The sequence below is a fragment of the Anguilla anguilla genome, chromosome 1 (assembly GCF_013347855.1).
Source record: "Anguilla anguilla isolate fAngAng1 chromosome 1, fAngAng1.pri, whole genome shotgun sequence".
Classification (NCBI taxonomy): Eukaryota; Metazoa; Chordata; class Actinopteri; order Anguilliformes; family Anguillidae; genus Anguilla; species Anguilla anguilla.
Window position 1 is genome coordinate 57,600,519 of NC_049201.1, and position 21,339 is coordinate 57,621,857.

The following is a 21,339-nucleotide window of genomic DNA, read 5'->3' on the forward strand; positions in this document are numbered from 1 at the left end:
ATTAAAACCAAGTCTGTCACTCATTCATTGCAGTCACACAGTGATTATGACTAGTTAATGCTAATTAATTAATTCACAGCTTCACAGTAAAAAAAAAACAAAAAAAAACAACAAAAAAAAAAAAAACAACAAAGAAAACTAGCACTCTCGAGTCATTTGTTTGCTGTGGGTTATAAATGCCCTCAGTATGTACCAGCTAATGTACCATCCCAGTACAGCTGCCAGACACAAGTAGACTCTGCCACAGTCAATCTCCACCGTTCTCTTTTTCATTTCATATTGATTCTGAAAACATGGGTCAGCAAAGACTAAAAAAATAAATAAAATAAAGAAACTGTATGGAGCACAGTGTGTGTCCTATAATATAGTGACATGGGAGGTGCATGCGTCATATTTCTGCCTCTTGAGTGAAAAGAAGAAATCTGCATTTGAAATCTAAACATCTAGACGTTTGGGATTTTTTGTGTGGTGTGATTGTATCTCATGGAAACACCAGGGAATAGCAAATCCCCAGCTAACAGTTTGAAACATGATCCTCTCATGCTGCTTCTCACAAGACAAGATGGTCTCACCTTACTGTAATTTTGCAGCACACACAAAGGTATAGTCACCCTACAGTGGGAGCTGTGAACCTTCATGACAGTGATTTTATGTATATTTGTGCCCACATGCTAGGCTAATTACCAATTACTGTCCAAAAATAAGCCAAAATAAATAGAAAAATAGCAAAGCAGCTTGTGCAAAACTGACCAGTTTATTTTTTGTAGTCATTTGTTAAAACTGTAGAAGCTACAGGTGTAATAAAGCGTTTTGTCCTGTGGTTTTATATTTACCGCAGTCCCCAGAGATTTAGGCTTGAAAGTCCTCTTACTGGCAGCCTACCTTGGTGAAGATGCCCAAGTTCCGGGAGCTGGGAGCACGGTCAGCTTCCTTCCCTGTTTCCTCGTTGACCGCTGACCCCAGCAGTCTGATAGCTAAGAGATACATTATCCAGCAGAGACTGGGCCGTGGGAGTTTTGGCACGGTGTATCTTGTGCACGACACCAAATCCAGAGAGGGAGAATACTTGTAAGTGAACCTTCTTTTAAACATTTATAACATGCTGTAATGAATGCAATGATTCAGGTCTACGTACAGCCACATTTCCCTTTTCCCATTCCATCAGAAAAGAAACATCAGTTAATGTTACACTTTTTCAACTGTCTACACAAAATTGTTTAAGGTCAGTTGTTGTCAAATTCATAAGCAGATGTAAATGCACACACCCCCCAACATAATTTCATAATTACTAATATTAATCTCACTCAGTATTTTGTGCTGAATGATCAAATGCATGCTCTATATCTCTCATGTGATTAGAGGAAAATAACCTGCTCCTGGTGATAAAAAGTGAGGTTTTATGTTCAGCTATAATGAGTGATTGCTTGTGCTGATAATAAGAAAAGTTGTGTTTAATTTGGCATGTAGTGTCGATATATCTATTGTCCAGTAGCCGCATGCTACTAATCATGGCTGTGAAAGGCTGAATGCTTGATTTTAGACCACTTTGAAAGCATACTAGCCAGCAAAAATGAAAGCCCAGACAAATTATAAACAAACCTCATTTAAAAAATAAATAAGCCTCATTAGATCCAGAGGGTTAGTATGTGTGGGTTACATTCACTGATACACGTATCGCAGGCTTTAATTTTAAGCATCCAGAAGCATCCAGTTTTGGTGCCAAGGAGACACATGCTCACATATAAAAGGATAATTGTGCTGAGGAATTACTAATAGATTTTCAGAGAACGAAGCAGGGTGGTTTTTTAAGATGATGGACTGACAAGGGGGTGCAGATAAATGTTTTATTATAAATTTAACATGCAGTCAGCCTTGAAATGTACAGCCAATTTTGCTTCTTGAAGACATAACAACATGGCCAAACTGAGTGGTACTACCTAATTACTGTCTTTTACTGTCAAATGTCATTTGTTCTGTTCCATGCCACAGGCGTTCAGTATTCTGATTCATCTGACTAGTGATTTTGTTCAGCATAGAGACAGTTTTATCCTTATCTGGCGTTGATAACATTTATGCAATTAAAAATTTAAGAATGGTGTCTGTTAGCAGGTTGTCAGTTTGTCATGTGTACTCAGGCTGCATAATAACTGTGCACTGTCCAGTGTATCCAGTTGAGCATGTAAGATCATTTCTTCTAGCACTGTGAAGGGAGTGTAATTTGGCAACAGGGCTTGAGGGTAGCCACATCTTACCAGCTCCTAAATCTGAAGACTTAGTATCCTCGCGATAAAATGACACCTGGGGAATTTGCAGCTTGTTTCTGTTTCCAGTTAAATTAGCTTCCTGTCAGCTGTCTTTGCTGTGGTTCATAGAAAAGTATTGCCTTTTGCAGCGCTTTTATGTTTTGCCCAACACTCACAAACGATGTGAAACTAGGCACACAAACTGGACTGCATATGATAAACAATATGGCTGAAATGCTATATGCATGTTGATGGTTATGAAGCATAGCTCATGGCGTACCGCTACCTCCTGAGGCCTGTACACTGCTGCTTATTACTTGCTCAATGCATCACAACTGCTGGGGACTTCGCTACCCTCCCCATGTTTGATTATTGTCTGCTGTGCAGAAGACTAGCAACTTGTTCCTCAACTTAGTCAACTTTTATTTGAGCAATTCTGCAAATGGCCATTGGGTGGCAGAAATGGTCTATGTCAGGGGTGTCCAATCTTATCCGAAAAGGGCTGGTGTGGGTGCAGGTTTTGCTTTAGCCCATCACTACAACACCTGATTCAACTGATTAACTAATTGTGGTCTTCAATGAAGACATGGATAATTAGAATCTGTTGTCTTTGTGTTAAGCTCAAACAAGAACCTGCACCCACTCCGGCCCTTTTCAGATCAGATTGGACACCCCTGGTCTATGTTTTTATGGCCCCCAATTTAAGGCTGTAACATACTGTAGCCTATATGTTACATACTGCATACTGAATATAGGAATACACTTGCTTTGGAGAAATGGCAGTACTGGCAGAGTAGCTAAAATCTTGTTGCATAAATTATTGTCTGTAAACTGAATAAGGATTCTTTGGAAAACAACTATTTAAACTGAGAAATGTTAGCCAAGAGAAGGAGAAGTTAGAGTAGCATTGCCGAAATATTATTTTCCATGAATGATGTGAGTAGAATTAATTCAAAAATAGCATACAGGTTATTGTATTTTGATTAAATAGGAGGGCGCCTGGTTAGCAGATGCATGGTCATGTCCTGAGGTTATATTTTCAGCGTTTGAGGTGAACTTTGATGTCATGATTTAGGTTCCCAAATACCTTAAAATTACCTGGAACAGCAGTGATCATGTTCTGCTCTCTGTCTGCTGTCTACAAAACCAGGGCTCCTGAGCCAAATGTGAAAATAGGAGCCTTATATCACAAGAAACACTACAAGCAGAATGTGTAAATAAACTGAGCTGGACTGCCAAATTACATCACCATAAAACCCAGTTTTAACCATCAAACTCTTGTACTTGTACAGTCAGGCACTCCATCAGAGGTTTTTCAACTAGCCCCAATACAAATGTGGCTCTGCAATATTATAGTATGTCGTTCATCATGTAGATAGGAAGGTAAAATGTCCCTCTTTGGTTTCGAAAGATCATGTTTATTATCCTACTGTGTGCTGTTTTGACAAACATTTCCAGGGGAACTTCTTTGCTGTGGCAGATTTGTTCCATAACTGTCGAATATGCCTGCAGAATTAGCATTGGCATCACCATGCATCCCTATTGAGTATTTAAAAGCAAAAGGGCGTATCTCTACACAATAAAAGAAGAAGAAATGGCAACCAATTAGACCTATGGTCTATTCACTGTCTTGGTGCTGGGAGATGCCACGCCTGGGGTCATTATCTGCTGGATACTGTACTTTATTTTCCATTCATCACCACATCCCTGAAAGACCCTCACAGACGTGCTGCCCAAAGCACCCTGGCCTTGCTACAGAACACTGATGCGTCGAAGCACCTCTCACTGTCGGAGCCGCGCACCTACCAAGCGTCATTGTGCATATCTCCTTTTTGTTTTCTTTAAGCTGCATTTGATAAATGCCTCCCTTTCATGACTGAGAAATGTCAACGCGCCATGCGACTGAACAGCCCACTCCAGCTCCTTCAGTGCCTCATTAGCTAGCTCTGTGGCCTCCTCTCTGTGTTTTGGCCAGTGGGGCCACAGTGAGCTCCAATCCACCAGAGAGTTGCATTATGGGTACTGAGCATTTGGCAATATTTGCTCCCCATGGCATTGCGCTGTACTGTGTTATATGTCAGCATATATTCAGCAACCATCTGTCAATTTTCTGTCAGCTGTAAGCCAAAACACTTTTGGTGTTTTTTGGCTTTTGGGGCTTGTTAACAATGAATATATTTTTGTGCTTCCATTTCTCTCAAAGTGGCTGAAATTCTTATATCCAGTTTTTTACCTTTTCGTCATGCAGCTTTGTAGAACTGCAGGGCCGCAGAAGCATATGATTTTTTTTTCTTATGGCAGGACCTTTAACACCAAATTGTATTTAAAAGAAAACCTGAAATACAATTTTTAGGTGGAGCTGGTCTGATATCCTACAAATTTTATCACTAGAAAAGATTTCATACTTGCTTTGACAATTGAGGATATAACATTAGCATCAGTAATTTACTAGAAAATCATTTACCATTTCAATGATTTAAAACAACAACAGACTCAAATAAAAGTACCAAAGCTTTATAAATGTCTCTGCTCCCAAGACAGCATTTTGATTCCAGCAATTAGTTTGAATGGGGAAAAAATTGTAAAATGACCAGATGCTGATTCTTAATAATACCTTTCCACGGTCCTCCATTCAAAATACTAGCGATAAAGCAATCATATCATAGAGCATGCTGAACTAAACACAAACCTTCATACGGTCTGATTTTAATATACACACGGAAGTAATATTTCTGACAAATATGTCCACATAAATGGCTAGGCCAGCTAGTTTAACATTTGTGAATAGACGTAATGGAAATTGCTCAACTGCTTAGTAAGAGTAGAATGGTGCGTTAAAGTAATTAATTATATAGTGACAAAGGAATGGTTATCATCCAATAAGGCTGCAAAAAGCTGCTTATACACCTATTTTGTTAACTTATAGCAGCAGGGGAACTGAACACAGTCATTTTGACTTTTTGCAAGTGCCTTCTTCAGTGTGTTTAAAATTGTCTAGGTGCATCTGGCTATTAAAGTGATACGGGTATTGACTTAGAGGTGATAAATAGATGATTGACATTAAGTTAAGAAAAATAATAGAATGGTATACACAAAAGGCATTTGCAGAATGGTCTGTGTGTTCTGTTCTCCTGCTCCTATATGTTAATAAAATAGCTATGTAGAGAAAATCTTACAGCCTTATTGTTGTCTGTGAACCATTCCCTCTGTACTGGATACAAGTCATGGACAAATTATCCAAAACCTTCAGACAGAGCTTCTGTCTTTCTCTGCCCTTTGAATCATGGGAGATCTGACCAAACCCACCATCATCACATCACAAAATCGTGCTAATTGCAAAAGCCATGAAAAATATAGCAGAAAAATTGACTGATGAAATGATGAAAGCTAACCAGCACTAGCTAAATCTTATGACTGAACATGTCACTTAAGATTTTTAAATAAACTGAGTTCAGATCCATCCACAAACCCAGCAATGCATAGAGCCCAATTGCTTCCTTCTTTTGACTTTTTTCTCAGTACTCTACAGTCACAGCCAGCTGCTGGCATAGACGCCCTATGCGGTTATTTTAGGGCCACAACTATCTGTGGGACACTTTTTAAATTTGCAGCATTCACAGGGTGTGAATAGCTTTATCGATGCTACTGCTCTTGCACTCACACGACCCTCCCCCCAGGTCCACAATCACTTCCCCCTCGGTTCATTCTCGTTTAGGGCCACCAAAATCCTACAGCCAGCTCTGTCTACATTGCTCTCAATTTATAGAAGTATTTGCTCCGGTAAACTGATGTGTGATAACTGCAAAAATAATTTAGGAGCACATCTACTGGTTGAGATGAATTTCACGTTCTCATACATTTTTCAACTTAGGAGCACATGTGCTCCTTGGAAGAAAATGCGTCATAATTAACACAATGGCACTCTGTTCCCTGAATTTTCATAATCACATGTATAGTTTGCCTTCAAAATATATAACCATATCTACGTTGTCCATTTCCTACTATACCACTAATTTTCCACCCCAGTTTTATGTTAACAATGTTCTTATGCTTAGGTAATCTTTTGTTCTAGGGTATGATATCACATGGGTATTTTTGGTATTATAATGAAACAAAGGATAGTCACGCAGGTGCGAAATTCAGTCCTAGAAAAGGAACTGTGGAGCAATCATCTTTATTGCCGTTTTACTGATTGTTTGGGTCAAATCTGTTGTAGTATACTGTAGCTCTTTAAAAATGTTACGAGTGCATTAACTTTGCCGTGTTTGCTCTCTTGAATTCATTAACTCAACGGCTTTGTTCTTCACCAGTAACATATGGTGCTTGTTCTCCAGGTGGTTAGTCAGTCTGCTGTTTTACATTTTTCAAAGCGGGGCACATTTGGGACGACCCCTTAGTGATCACATCATTGATCTGTAGTCAGTTTTTTTAAACTAAGGACGCTGTGGTGAGCATAAACAAAAGCATCAGGAGTTGAGGGCACCTTTTCATTGAATGCTTTGTCAGTTTCTGTCACTATTTTATCTTTCACACTTTCCCATTGCTACAGTATTGCTGAGAGAGGGCTCTGTTATTCAAGAGTGTGTAAGTATATATATATATATATATATATATATATATATATATATATATATATATATATGCACTTATATATGCACTTATGATGCATGACACTCAAATGAATTCATATGGATAATTTCATAGGAGATTGGCAGTGCATGTATGCACTGCTGATAAGGCTGATCCACTGGGGCATGAAGAATCAGACACATGTTATTGATGAGTAGAAACCTTATTTGCACAGACCTTTACATTACCTTCTGTGTAGTATAGCAGATTGGATGTGGACCATCATAAATATGCTCGACGTGAAGGATAGGTTTGAGTGACCTACCTGTACATATGCGCGGACAGAAAGATGCACACACAAATGAACTTGCTCGTAACCTAGACCAGGGCTGCCAATCCAGGAGGTGTATCTTGTTGAGGTGCTAATTAGTAGAATCAGGTGTGCCTAATTAGGGTTGGAATGAAAAAATACATTTTTTCAGACAGTTACTCTCCAGGAACACAAAAAGAAGCACACATGAATACTTTTCGTGGAACATAAAACATACATGGAAACATCCATTATATACATCTGTGTACTCACAAAGACGCAGATGCACATGCACACACACACCCTCACTCACACACACACACACACACACACACACACACACACAGCAACAGTTGACAGTTCCTTGCTCTGAAATGTGGAGGGAAATGTGCACTTTTTCATGCATGGTAATGTGCAGACTGACCTACAGACAAATATATTTGGGGAACTGGCCCATGGTCAACTCTTGCAACTGAAATCTTACTTCCATAGGTAAGATTTAGAGTGACGCTTTCAAACACACAGCACATTCTTTGGTTGATCATTTCATCATTTGTATATGTGAAAACTGGGCTCAGCGACGTGTTTATTGCAGATTCCTATTTGCACCAGATGGTGATCATGTTTGTGACCTTTTACTTGGCTGAATTTCCTGGATGACTGTAACAAAAAACAGCCAGAATAGTGAAGACGTCAATTGTCTCAATGATGACAATGTATCTGTGAAGTGAACCTTGTGTCTCAGTCAGATTGAACATGGAATTGCCCGAGGTATTTGGTTACTAACAGCCAGGCCATATTTTGCCAAGAAGCTCTCATCTGTTTTATTAAAATAGCTTGAGCGATGCATTTTCCTTGGGGGGGTCAAAAACACTGCCCCCAGTTGGAATCGGTATCCATGACCCACTAGTTATAACTGATTACATATCCATCACTCCAACAGGCTTAAGTGGAATCGCGGGCTAATGAAAACAGATACACTGGCACAAAGAGAAATGTGGGCAGAACACTGCTCCCCAGGGTGGCAGATAATTTTCCCTAATGACGGCTTTTTATGCTGCATCAAGATTGAAAGCCAGGCCTCCTGCTTGTCTTTGGTAACTAATATCTGGTAGCAGAACATAATGAATGCTTATTTCAGCCCTAGTGATAGCCACTTCATTGTGGTGTCAAAAAAGCAGGGTTGGAATGAACAGCAATACGTTCCACCACTTGTTTAATAAATAAAAGTGACAGGCAATGTAAGAAGGCAAGACATTAAATGGGAGCAGTACTTATATTTGTGAGTAGCGCTCACCATTCTGGATAAAGTAATAATTGTGTCTTTTTTTTTTCTCTCTCTCATGTTCTCTCCAGCCTCCTCCTCCTAGCAATCAGCAAACCCACTATACGTCACCCCAGTGCTTCAAAGCACATTAAGTCACATCAGAGCATTTGTAGAAACAGTCATTATCAACTAATTAGCCTCTTGAAATTTTTATTTAGGCAATAGCTGGTTGTTTACAAAGATGGACACTGACTGAAAAAAAAAATACTTGATAATAGTTATTTTCGGTTTTCTGGAGCCAATGTCCTGTGACAAAAACAACCTCCACTATATGTTCACTGTAGACATATGACAGGACAGGGAGCAATATAATGCATAACTACATCAGTTATCCATTGCAAAGGCCAGTACAGATGAAATGTGAATTTATGCTGCATTGAAACAATTTACCAAGACTTGGTAGCATTTGCTGTAGCAATAATATGTATATATATATATATATATATATATATATATATATAGTTTAACTTCCCTGTCTGAAATTCGGAGAGATCACTTAGCTGTGAGTGACATTAAAGGTACCTATTAACTTTGGTTATAAAAATATATGACCCCAGTTTCCTTAGCTCTGTTGAAATGTTGTTCTTTACTGTGTATATTCAACAATGAAATGTGTGTATATATATATATATATATATATATATATATATATATATATACTGTATAAATATATATTAAACACACACAAATATCCCACTGTACGTCATCCAATTTGGGTCACATTGGTTTACAAGTGCTTCCCAGGGTTTCCCCCCATCCAGGAGCAATCCATCTCACCCCTCGCCACCTTTACTTCTTACCTGTCAGCACAGCCCCCTGAGATGCCTGCTAGCGGCAGTTATTTTTACCTCTTCTCAATCAGGGCCATTGCACAGCCCCAAGGCCCCAGAGATGTTCTAGTGCACTGGCGCACCCCTGCAGTTCCCCTGAGTTCTTTTTATCCAGCCTACTGACATATCTGGGGCTCCCCTCGTCCCTGTTTAATTGGCGCTGCTGCTTCATCCAGCCTGATTCAAGCCATCTCCATAAATGGTGATGCAGTCTAACTGACCTCGATCAGCCATCATGCGGAAGCAGCTGATATATGTGGCTCATTTGGTTCTGTCAGTTTGATGCTTAATTGGAGTTTCGGAAGGAAGGTGGATTTAGATTTTATGGAAAACTAGTGAATCTTTGTGTCGCTACAAAAGAAATGGAATGGCTAAAGAGTCTGAGACATGAATATGGCTGTCATGAATATTGTAGTAGAAGCACCATGAATACAGAAGTACCAGGTAGGTACCAAGCCAGAGTGGAGGAGGGATGTGGTGGAGTTGTTTATTGTAATGATAATATAATAAATATAAACTTTATTTATATAACACCTTTCATACAAGGAAACAAACACTGTTGAGTGCTTCATCCTGGAATTAAAGACAAACACATACAATATGTGGAGCATCACATGCAAAATCAAATAAGTGGCTAAAAAAAATAGAAAAGGTGAATAAAATCAACAGCAATTATGTAAAGCCATCCCAAACAAGTGTATTTTATCAGGAAGACTGGGACAGTCAACGGACACGGAAATGGATAGCAGGTGCATAAGCAGGCTTGGGCTCAGTGGTGATTTCGCCATTCATATTTATGCATCTTATTATACTCGTGCAGGTGGAAATGCATGCTGAGAGAAAGCAAGCCCAGAGCTTCTATAGCATGCAGGTCCAATGGGGTCCTTGCCGTCCTCATAGATAGTTCCTGTGTTATAAAGTATAGTTCCATGTGGGGTGGACATAAGTTGAATTACTAATGGAATTACTGATTGGAGAACTGATTGTTTTTTTTTTACAACAGTGCCATTTCTTACTCTGAGTTAGTTGGAGATTTTTTTGCTATCATTTTATTCTTGATACCAGATTTGAGTTGGTAAGTCACTCTGTTTAAGAGTGTCTGCTAATTAATGTAATGTAGCACAGTGTTTTATGATCAGGGCTCTTAGATCACTGGGTACCAGGCTACAAATCATAAATCATTTGTGGCAGTAGCTATAGCATATTTATTTGAGTCCAGTGTTGACTATAGAAAAGAGGTTTTTGCTGTTATATTTTGTTCTATATGACATGACATGCATCAAAGATGAGACAGAGATGTCCTTTACCAACTTCCTCAGCCAAGAGAACTGCTTTGATTCAAGGCCCATCTTTTTTCCTATCATGGACATGAGAGAAGGGTGAACACACAAGTTAATTAATGGGGCTCATCTGATATTCGACATAAATGGTGAAATAAAGGGGTAATGTAACACCTGGTGCACAGGCTTACTGGAGCTCCACGCTCCCCCTCTCCCCCTATCCCTGACACTGTTGGTGGAGAATGGAGACACTAAGATCTTGTATTTTCACACTGCAGACCTCCTGAACTCCGTGTATGGGGATTCTTTTTCTTCATGTATCTTTGATGTGAGGATTGAAGTTTCAAGTTAAAATTTTTCAATTTTTACTAAAATCTCAAAATGTCTGTAGTAATACTCACAGTAAAGGATAAGGTGAAGTCATTAACATTTCCCTGCTACACTCAACGATTCTGGGGGACATGTTTATTTACTGAACACCATTAGAGAACTGACGGTGGGACTTTTCAGTGTATAACTATGCAAACTAAACTATGACTGTACATGAAGGAATAAAAACTGAAAAATGAAGTACGTAGCATATGCTGTAAGGATGGATTTTACTCTGAGCTGTCTAGCCCAGAGTAGTTTTTACAAAAGTTATCAGTGAAAGTCTGTTTGTTATCCAGGACTACAGCAAGATGTTAGTCTGGAATGTAGACATTGTTGTGTTAGAAATGGTGACAGATCCCTGAGGGGGAGAATGTAGCTGGTTGTTTGAATACCTCAGTTTTGGCAAGAATGAGTTTCAGATGCTGACTGATCATCATTAGAAAGTATCATTTAGACAAACTTTGGTTTATGTGACATTATGTTCCCCTGTGGGTGGACATGGGAAAAACAGTTGTGTGTCATCAGCGTCGCAGTGGTGGTAGACAGCATGTGAAGATATTGAGTCAAGAGATTTGGTGTATAAGGAATACAGCAGGGGGGAAACAGATATCCTGGGGGGCTCCTGTGGCAAAGCTGCGTGACTTTGAGATACAGCCATGCCAGATGACCTGATAGGAGCAATCAGAAAAAAATGTATGAGGATAACCATTTGTGGGCATTGCCTGAGATTAGTTTTCTGTTGAGAAATTTCTGTTCAGTTTCCAAAAGGACCTGATGGCCAGCTTATAATGTGGTGCCCTGAAATGAAAAAGCTCTAAATGGTCTGCCAAAAATATAATATAACATTATTATAACCTCCAGTGATTTACACTCAGGAAATTTTGCTATCCCAGCATTCAGTTGACCTGATTTAATCCTGAAGTGCAATATCTTGATCCTGATTGACTTGGAGAACTATTAAACTCAAATCTTTTTTCAGAATTATAGCACATCCTAATTTTGCCACAACCTTAATTTAATCCTGTCTTAAATGGTTATTTCCCCATGTATACTACTTTACTTTAACTGGGTCAAATTTAATTTGCCAGGATTCTGCCCAGTCCTGGATTCTGGATCAATGATTAATTTAGGGTTATTTTTGTGGATTCCAAATGGTTTGCCAATCCCCAAAGTGTTGTGTCATTTACAGATTTTGCTGCTAATGTCAAGGCATTCTAAGAGCAGAAGTCCCAACATTGATCATCCGGGGATAGCACCTTGCTCAGATGTACATTATGTGCACTTTCCTAATTGCTACCTGAATGTGCACAGCTGCAAGTAAAAAAGAATAACTAGCATTGGTTTTCATAGGGTGTAAATTCAAAGTGGTACTACAAAGTAGGGATGTGAACAACACACATTTCTGTCTGTCAAGTAGTTGCTCACCGAAAAAGGCGATTACGACTAATCATTTTTGTACCGCTTGATGTAGGATATCACTCAAGGGTGTAACGTTTCTTGGAATATTGGCGGGGCGGTGGGGGGGCGTGGGGGGTGGGTGGGGGTTGAAATGCATAGGCCCTGAGAAGTGGGTCCATAGGGCACGCGCCGCTGGAACACATTTTTTTTAAGAGCTGCTCTTAAATGATTAATTCTGGTGGATTATATGGGGGAAATAGGCTGCTGCAGGTTACTGATCATTACGGCTGGGTGTTTGTTTGGAAAATATCTGTTTTGTAATATTGGGGAGGGTTGTAACTCCTCTATCCCCTCTGTAAATGATGCCGTTGATACCGCTAATTAAATGAATCAGTACTGATCACAAAATTAAAGTGTTTATTGCAAATATAAACATAAGTCTAGCTATATTTTTTCCAGAATGATTTTATGCTTCTTTGCTCTCTGCACAGGTTAACACATGGTCCAATCTTCAATGAAGTGGCAATTTATAATCACGTTAAGACTTAGTAGTTAGTGCTGTCCACTCATAGAGGCGGCTGTTTCACTACATTCAAGCCAATCTGTGATAGTTTTTTGTGCAATAGTAGACTATACCGCACAGGAGTATATTTGGGCTCAACAAATGCCACAAAGTCCTGAAACCCATTGCCTTCTACCATGCTTACAGACAGAAAGTCTTTTGTTATTATTTTAGTAATTAAATCTGTTGTGGTTTCAGCTGGACAGCTGTCACAGTGACAAGGTCTCTCTATGAAGTTGGGTGCTTATTTGCTGTGATCCCTTGGCCTCAGATGTTCGGTTCTTAGGTGGGTTAACATCTTAAATGTTGACGTATGATACGCAAATTTGGCAGCACATATTTTGCACTGAACAGAGTTTTCCTTGAGCTTTTCAAAATCATTCCACACGGCACTGTTTTGTAAGCTGGCCATCTTTTCAGCTGATGGCAAGTAAAGAGAATGACAACAAGCCCTGCCCACCCCCTCTATTATCCATTTAGATCAGAAGCCTAGGTAGGATTTGGTGATATTTTATTTGAATGGTTTGCGAATTTAAAAACCAAAAAAAACAAAACAATTTTCACTTATTTAGCATTTGACATTTGAGCTTGCGACTCACAGTCACTTGAATTGACAAATTGTTCACGTCCCTACTACCAAGTTTGTCAGAGTTTGACAGAAAATGTTCTGATATCTTTTACTGCTCATCTCTAAGAATTACTGTCTAGTCAAGGTGTCGTGACAGGCTTGCCATCTTACTGAACCATATCTTGCGCCTGTACATAACGGCAATTACAGTTTCATGGGGAATCAATGTGTTGTGGGTCATTCTGCTCTGACAGGACTGTAAAAGAAGCTCTAACTTGTCACTAAGATGGCCCTGGAACAGCATGTTGCAACCCAACTGTAATTGGCAGGCGCAGAAGAACAATGCCTTACAGTTACTGAGACCATAAAAAAGCAAACCCACATTTCTCGAGCCTTCTGGGGTAATCACAGTAAAGAGCTCAGCTGAAGTGTCAAAGCACCCTGTCAGGTTTCGTGATATGGCATTTCCTGACTCCCTGTGGGTCAGGGACACATAAAAAGTATGATTAGCGGGGTCCCTGCTGGGACTGTGTGTGCTATCCAAGTACGGCTTCGGGCTTGCTGCCGGAAGGTTGTCAGTGCTGTCATCGTGATGCTGCCACTGTGCTCTTCCTCTTCCTCCTCATCCCTAGATTGATGGACAGGTTGGATTGTGTTATCACCAGGCAAATGTGAATCACATACGGGGAAGTGTGTGTAAGAATGATAAAAATGCCAGTCAATCCTCTAATCCACACTAGTCGTTTGGGTAATATCACCTTAATATGCTGCATCTAATGTTACTTTTTCTCTCCTTTGAAATTTTGCTGATGTTACAGTATTCCAAGACAGTGACAAGAGTCATGTCTAAGTTACAATGCTCATTATGCAAATTATTTAAGTGAGCATGCCTAGCATGATACAGTCAGTAAAAACCTGTACTGCAAACCAACTGTACTGAAAACCAAAAACGGCAAACCAATAGGTGAGATCAATCAGATTAGCCTAACAAGGATAGTGAACTAAGAATTGTTCCAGTGGGCAAAACGATGGTTTTGGGCTCACTCCCTTATATTGGGCTCACTGTTTACTCATAACTCATTGTCATAGGCAGGAAGCATTTCTTCAAAGCAGGGAAAAATGAAAGCTAAACAGAATGCACCCGCATCACCTGTGAAGGCTGTTGCTATGGCTGACTCACACAGTCTAAATATTCATGCTGGAGCAAGAAAAGCAAGAGCCTTAATGATTGCCTAGCACCTAGCTAACAATGGCCTGAAAACCAATTAAAACCTTGACAAGAACCCTGGAACTGCCTATGGTGTTGCAGTCATTTCCTGTAGTGGTCTTTGATTAGTTCCCTGAAGGCTGGAAGGATGAAGACATAGCTTTAAAATGTCATTTAATATATTGTTTCATTTCATTCTTGAATGGTCTCTTATTGCTGTTTGAAGGAAATAACTGCCATTGATTTAGACTTTGGATTTTAAAAATGCATGACGTAATTTAATTTGTTTTTCTTTATATATCCTGGCTAGCTGTCATTCATTGCAGTTAAACCATCACTAAGGTGGACCCCAATCCTATTGCTAACATTAAGAAAGGTATATTTGATGTATCGGTCTCACATATGTTCTCTATTTGAAAGTGCATAAAATCCCAAGTGCATAAAGCATCTTGATGAATCTCAGCCTACTTCTTAATCTCCAGCTTTGGAGTTAGTCTTCAGGGACTTCTCAGTAGTGCGTCAGGGTGACCTCAGTCATTAGTCACTGTTATCGTTCATTTACTGGGCTGCAAGCACATTCATCAAAGCGACACTGCAGCTCACTGAAACAGGCAGGCCTTTGCTGAAGGAAACCAAGCTAGAATTTCAAGTCTTACTGTACTTATATTATATTGACTTATATAGTCCAAAACTTATATTCCATGGCATACAGCAGCTGCCCTCAACCTCAAAAGTGCCATATCATCAGATATAATCATTGGAATGAAGAGATAAGCTCAGTAGATAATATACTCAGTTGTATAACAATTTAGAAATGACTTGGGGCTGCAGGGTGGGTTATCCTGTTTAAGGCACTGTTCCAATGCATGAATGGGCTGCATAGTCGGGTTTTTAATCAGGCCTGTGCCAGTGCTGACTGTGGCCGTTAGCTACAGGGTAACGCACAATTCATGCTGGTGTGCCCCAGGGAAGGAGGGTGTCAGATGGCAAAGACTACAATGCCTCATTGCTCACTAATGACCCCTACCGACTGCATGGGTGCCTGTGCTCTGCTAGTTCAGCTGCACATGACGTCTGCGTGGTCCCGACTTGTAGACTCTGGTGTGATAAGCGTTGATAGCTGCGTTTCTTCGCCTTTTTGTGTTGGATGCAACTTTTACTAGTTTATACTTTACACTATTGGTCATTTGTACTCAGTCCAATGATGTATGGAACAGTATGTCATCTTGTTGATGCAGAGCTCCTTGGGGTGCCGAAAGCCCTTCTGTCCCTTGTGTCTCAATGCAGCCCTGAGTCAACATCATTAGAGGTCTAATGACAGACTGTATCCATAGAATGGACTCAGCCTTAGTCTCACTCTGTTACTTTAAAAGGTCAGAAACCCAATCTATTTCCTCAATCACCAATAAATGGCATTCCTCAGCCATTTTTGTGCCAGTAATTGAGGAACACACAGCTCATACATATATCCGGTCTTCACATGACACCTGTGTTAGGTGCCAAACAATGGGAAATTGAAAAGTGACAGCAGAAGATTGAAGGGACGAACAACAGCTGACAGTCTGGAGTCTTCTGTGACCTTTGATTTTGTGTACATTTAATCTTGTCAGGGGTGATGATGCTATAAACTGAAATGGGAATTCTTGATGCTCTTTCACATGCATGCATGCATGTATGCACATACTCACATCCTCACACACACTTATAGTTTTATGTTAACTGGTCCATGTTATCACTATATGTTTTTACCGTCATATAATTTAAAAATTTTTTTTTACATTGGCATTCATTTTGCCCTTACATTCTACAACTTAACACTGGTCATTGAGGAGTGAGATGGATACAGTGCCATGAAAAAATATTTGTCTCCTTCCTGATTTCTGATTTATTCTATTATTGCATATTTGCCACACTGAATGGTTTCAGCAAAATGTAATATTACAGAAAGGAAACCTGAATGAACACAAAACACAAAAAAATTATTATTTTTTTTTTAGCAAATACCCATATCACCCATGTGAGAAAGTAATTGCCGCTTAGTTACTCAACTAATTATCAACTAATTAAGAAAATCCAAGACGGGAGATCACCTTAGCCTGGACAAGTAACTGGGTCGAGTGCGTGGTCAGGTTTGGTTGAATCCTCCTAATGTTGCACAGGAAGAATCTGCAGGACCGTGACGTTGCCTTGATGTGCATCTTGAGGTCTATCTGGTCATCCAGGACCACCCCAGGGCTCTTTGCAGAGTGAGAGGCAGTCACTGTGGTGCCATCAACTGCGATTGAGAGCTTGCGTAGTAGGGAGGTCTTGCAGGGGATGCGGCAGCTCAGTCTTGTTGAGGTTGAGCTTTAGATGATGCCTGGCCATCCAAGTTGAGATGTCAGCCAGGCAGGAAGATATTCTCTCGTTGACCTGTAAGGGAAAGAGAAGAAGAGTTGTGTACTCTTCTGTGTCATCTGCATAACAGTGATAGGAGAAGCCATGTGAATGAATGACTCTACCAAGAGATTTAGTGTATGTAGAGAACAGCGGAGGCCCCAGTACAGATCCCTGCGGGACTCCTGTAACAAGGGGGTGAGGTGCAGAAACAGATCTTACCCAGGTGACCTGGTAGGACCTATCTGCAAGATAGGAAGCAAACCAAGAGTGGGCAGTCCCAGCCAAAGTGGAGATGAGTAGTAGTAAAATAAAACTGCATTGAATTTAGCCACCGCAGTGTGCACTAGCAGGGATGTTGGTCTAAAATATTACAGGGGTGGCTGCATTGGCTGTGTCCTGTCTCCTCATCTGATTGAGCGAACAAACTTTCCATCTTTATCCAGGCCCATCTGTCACAGTTTCTGCTTCTTTACGGCAGCCATTGTTTTCTGTGTTTGGTGTGGCAAACATTGTCGCTTCAGTGTTTCCCGTTATTATCACAACAGCAGAATCCAAATCTGCACCCCCTGCTGGTGTGGAGTGACACTAAACGAACAGTACAAACCCGTAATTTGTATACATGCATTTGTATGGGGCGCTGTGTTCAGCTGTGGTTTCAGTCAAGTTTGCCTTCTTATCAGGTATAGGCTACTCTCAGCTTTAGAGTAATTCAGTAATAGATGGATAAATTGTTCTTTATTATATACTGACAGAACAGTCATTAGAACCTTTGAATTTAGCGTATGGCTGTGGGTGTGAAACCATTACCAGTATTCAGTGAATATAATTGCGTTCTCATGTAATGACTTTTCTGAAAGCAAATAGGTTTTGTGAAGCAGCGACAGGTTCAATCATTGTATTTGTCTGCTGATCATAATGTAATATAGTACTTGAAAAATGAAGCTTTGATATTGTCAAGAACCTCAAATTCACACATTTGCCCTGGTGCCCCATTGCGGGTCCTTGAAAACTTCAAAGGCAAGAGATAAGAAGCAGGAACTGGGGGGCTTGCTATTTGATGTGGGTCCGTGTGTGGGTGTGGGTCTGTGTGTGTGTCAGAGTGGGTGCCCATCCTCCTCAACCCCCTCCTCTCTTTCACTAGATAAAATATGTGGCTTTCTTTTCATCAGCAGTCAGTTTTAGCAACTTGGCAAGAAGTTTGTAACTGTGACTTGGGCATCTGAGTTCTACATCTAGGTCTGGTGTTCTACAGTTAATCTCTGGTTTTTTTGGAATAGTGAATTTTGGTCTTGGCACATACTCAGATTACTTTAGGACAAACAAGCTGTGGTTTGGTATCTTCTTTCATTCATATTTTGTGTGACTCTCTGTGTCTGTAACCTTTGTTAATTGTTTTACGATAGTTGAACATCATCTTTAGATTAGACGGAAATATTTGTTGTAACTTAATCTTTAACTAACAAAAATCTTAATCTGGTTGTTTGATAAAGGTTGATCCAGTAGTTTGATCTGCTTATCAATGAATTCTGCAATTTAATTGATAATCGATATCATTCAGAATGCTGCGGCTCGTCTGGTCTTCAACCTCCCCAGACACTCCCACGTCACTCCCCTGCTCACTACCCGCCACTGGCTGCCTGTTATAGCTCGCATCAAATTTAAAACATTGGTCCTAGCATACCAGGCAGTCAAGGGATCAGCCCCAGCATACCTCCACAAGATATTCAAACCCTACATTCAAGACCTCCCCCTCTTCGCACCTGCACTTCCAGAACACGTCTCCTGTCTGTTCTGGCCCCACGATGGTGGAATGACCTCCCTGTGGAGGTCAGAACAGCTGAGACACTGACCCATTTCAAACGACGACTGAAGACTCACCTCTTCAGGCTGCACCTCTCCCCATCCCTCCCTACCCCCCTGTAAATGACTGTAAGCTTAGGGTTGTAACTAGGCAGCTGTTTCGTAGGTGACTTAGGTGCATTAACTGTCTTAACTACTGCTTGTATTTTTTCCATAGACTGCGTTGTTGCCGTTCTCGTTGTTAGTGTTAATCAGTTTAACCTTCAGGGTCCAAGTTGAACTATGCGGTTGTTCCCTGCACTTGGACCGGTACTTCTCTCTAGGGGTTTCGTCATACTTGTTCCTGGTTATGGTTATACACTTTGTTGTACGTCGCTCTGGATAAGAGCGTCTGCCAAATGCCTGTAATGTAATGTAATGTAATGTAATATCTTTGAGGATAATTAGCTAATTAAATCAGATAAATATATTTTACATGTTGGATAAGTGAGGCGTTTTAACTGTTGATGCACTTGTGTTTGTTATTCACAGTGCTGGATGTCAAACAAGGGTGTTAACGATTAAAACAGCTGGGTTCAGAAAAATTGTACATATTTCACATAATCCTCACTTCCCTGACAATATTTATAAGGTAACAGAGGGTTTTTCCTGTGAACTGCCTATTTGTAGTTTCTGCCGCTCCCAAAATTTGCACAACAAAAATCAAGTAAACATTGCAGAAGCTTGCAGGAAAAAGAAAAAGAGCAGACCCATCCAATGTCAAATAATCTTTCTGAATATTTACTTTTTACATACTTGTATTTAATGTACATCTGTAAATGCTCAGTAAGCACTAATACAAATTCCAGCATGAATTTCTGTGTCAAAGAAAGTGCTTTATTATAAGTAGCTATTACAAATTCAAATGTATTTTTTTTAAATGGAATAAAACTTTGTGCAACCATGACATCATTTTGAGTTGTTTCAATTATATTATTCATAATAAAGCATATAAATTATGCATACTTTTAATGATGAGAAAAGGCCAATGAGCCTGCCTTGGCTTCTTGTTTGCCTGTGATTTAGAATGAATCTATCACTGTGTCCAGTTATCTGACAGGTCTCTTCACAGGCAGCACTGGTAGAATGCCATTTATTACCAGAATGTTCCATCTTCCAACAGGCAGCTTCATGAGCTTCATTCCACTTTACAAATTCCAAAATTGCATTCACTGTATAAAGCACCATTCACTGCATAAACATGCATAGATATGCAGCACTGGGGCATTGCAAAGCATATAAAGTATGGTACACATCACAAAAACAGAAGATGCAATATAGTGTGTTTGTTATTTATTAGATCTCTCACAAAAGATTTTATGTCTCATTATAAATAAATGCACAGCAGTTCAATCATGCAATAAAAAATTGACATTTGAAAATGGAACCAGGCTCCAGCACCCCCACGACCCTAACCAGTATAAGCGGGTATTGATAATGGATGGCTGAATGGATAATAGAAACCAGGGAATGTGTTCAGTTGGCTACATTGTACCAGACCCTGATGAGGCTGATTTTGGGGACAGCTCATCCCTTTAGCTCTTTGCTGTGGTTTTGACTCTGCAGGAAGGTGCTGAAGGAGATTCCTGTTGGTGACCTTAACCCCAATGAGACAGTGCAGGCCAACCTGGAGGCCCAGCTCCTATCTCAACTCCACCACCCTGCCATTTTGAAATTCTTCTCCAGCTTCCTTGAGAGGGACACTTTCTGCATAATAACAGAATACTGCGAGGTAAAATGCCTTTCGCCTTCTGAAGTTCACATGATTGGTTAGATGTTGCTCCACATCAGTGGGAAAAGCCCTGTGTTGTCTTGGCAGGTTGTTAGAGTTTCTGCTGCTGATGAGACAGTTTTACCAGAGCACTTCTTTCTCCTGTAAATAAGACGACATTTGACAGCAGTAATATATTTCCACTTATGAATATTTTCCTGCAAAACTAATATTGGTCTGTTGCAATTTAAATGCATTCAGTAAAATACTTAATAATAGCCATTTTGGTGTTCCTCTTTGTGGCTCCAATGGCCATGGGTACCACTTATCTATAGAGCAGTTATTGTATCATACTGCACTTGAAACTTGTTTTATACATAATACCATTCAAAACACTCTATCCAGTACAATACAGTTACTTGCAAGTGTTCATACATGATGTGAAAAGGAAATCTGCATAGTACCGCATAAATCTGTTAATAAGTGCTGCTATATGGCTTTATAAAAATGATTCTCCCTAGACCTCAAATAACTATATGAAAAGACTTTGTACTGTATGTACTGTTTGATGAAAATTTGTGTTTGGCACGTGTGGCTTCACCTTCATCTTTCAAATGCTTTTGATTTCCTGAGGCTTCCACAGCATGTGAAGTGCAGTGTGAATGATTGATCAGTGCCGCTGTCTCCTGCTCCTATTCCTGCTCATCAAGCAAAACTGAGCTCCTGGAGTTCATAAAAGAAATC

General features: G+C 40.0%; 1 protein-coding gene across 1 annotated transcript in view; it reads left to right on the top strand.

Annotated features, from left to right (window-relative positions):
- The window catches only part of nek11 (NIMA-related kinase 11), a 64,147-nt gene that overhangs the window by 260 nt on the left and 42,548 nt on the right, over window positions 1-21,339 (top strand). Inside the window, exons 2-3 of the mRNA XM_035406692.1 lie at window positions 839-1,068; window positions 20,451-20,616. Coding sequence (XP_035262583.1) covers window positions 893-1,068; window positions 20,451-20,616 — 342 coding nt within the window. The 5' untranslated portion in view covers window positions 839-892. The remainder of the gene's footprint in view (window positions 1-838; window positions 1,069-20,450; window positions 20,617-21,339) is intronic.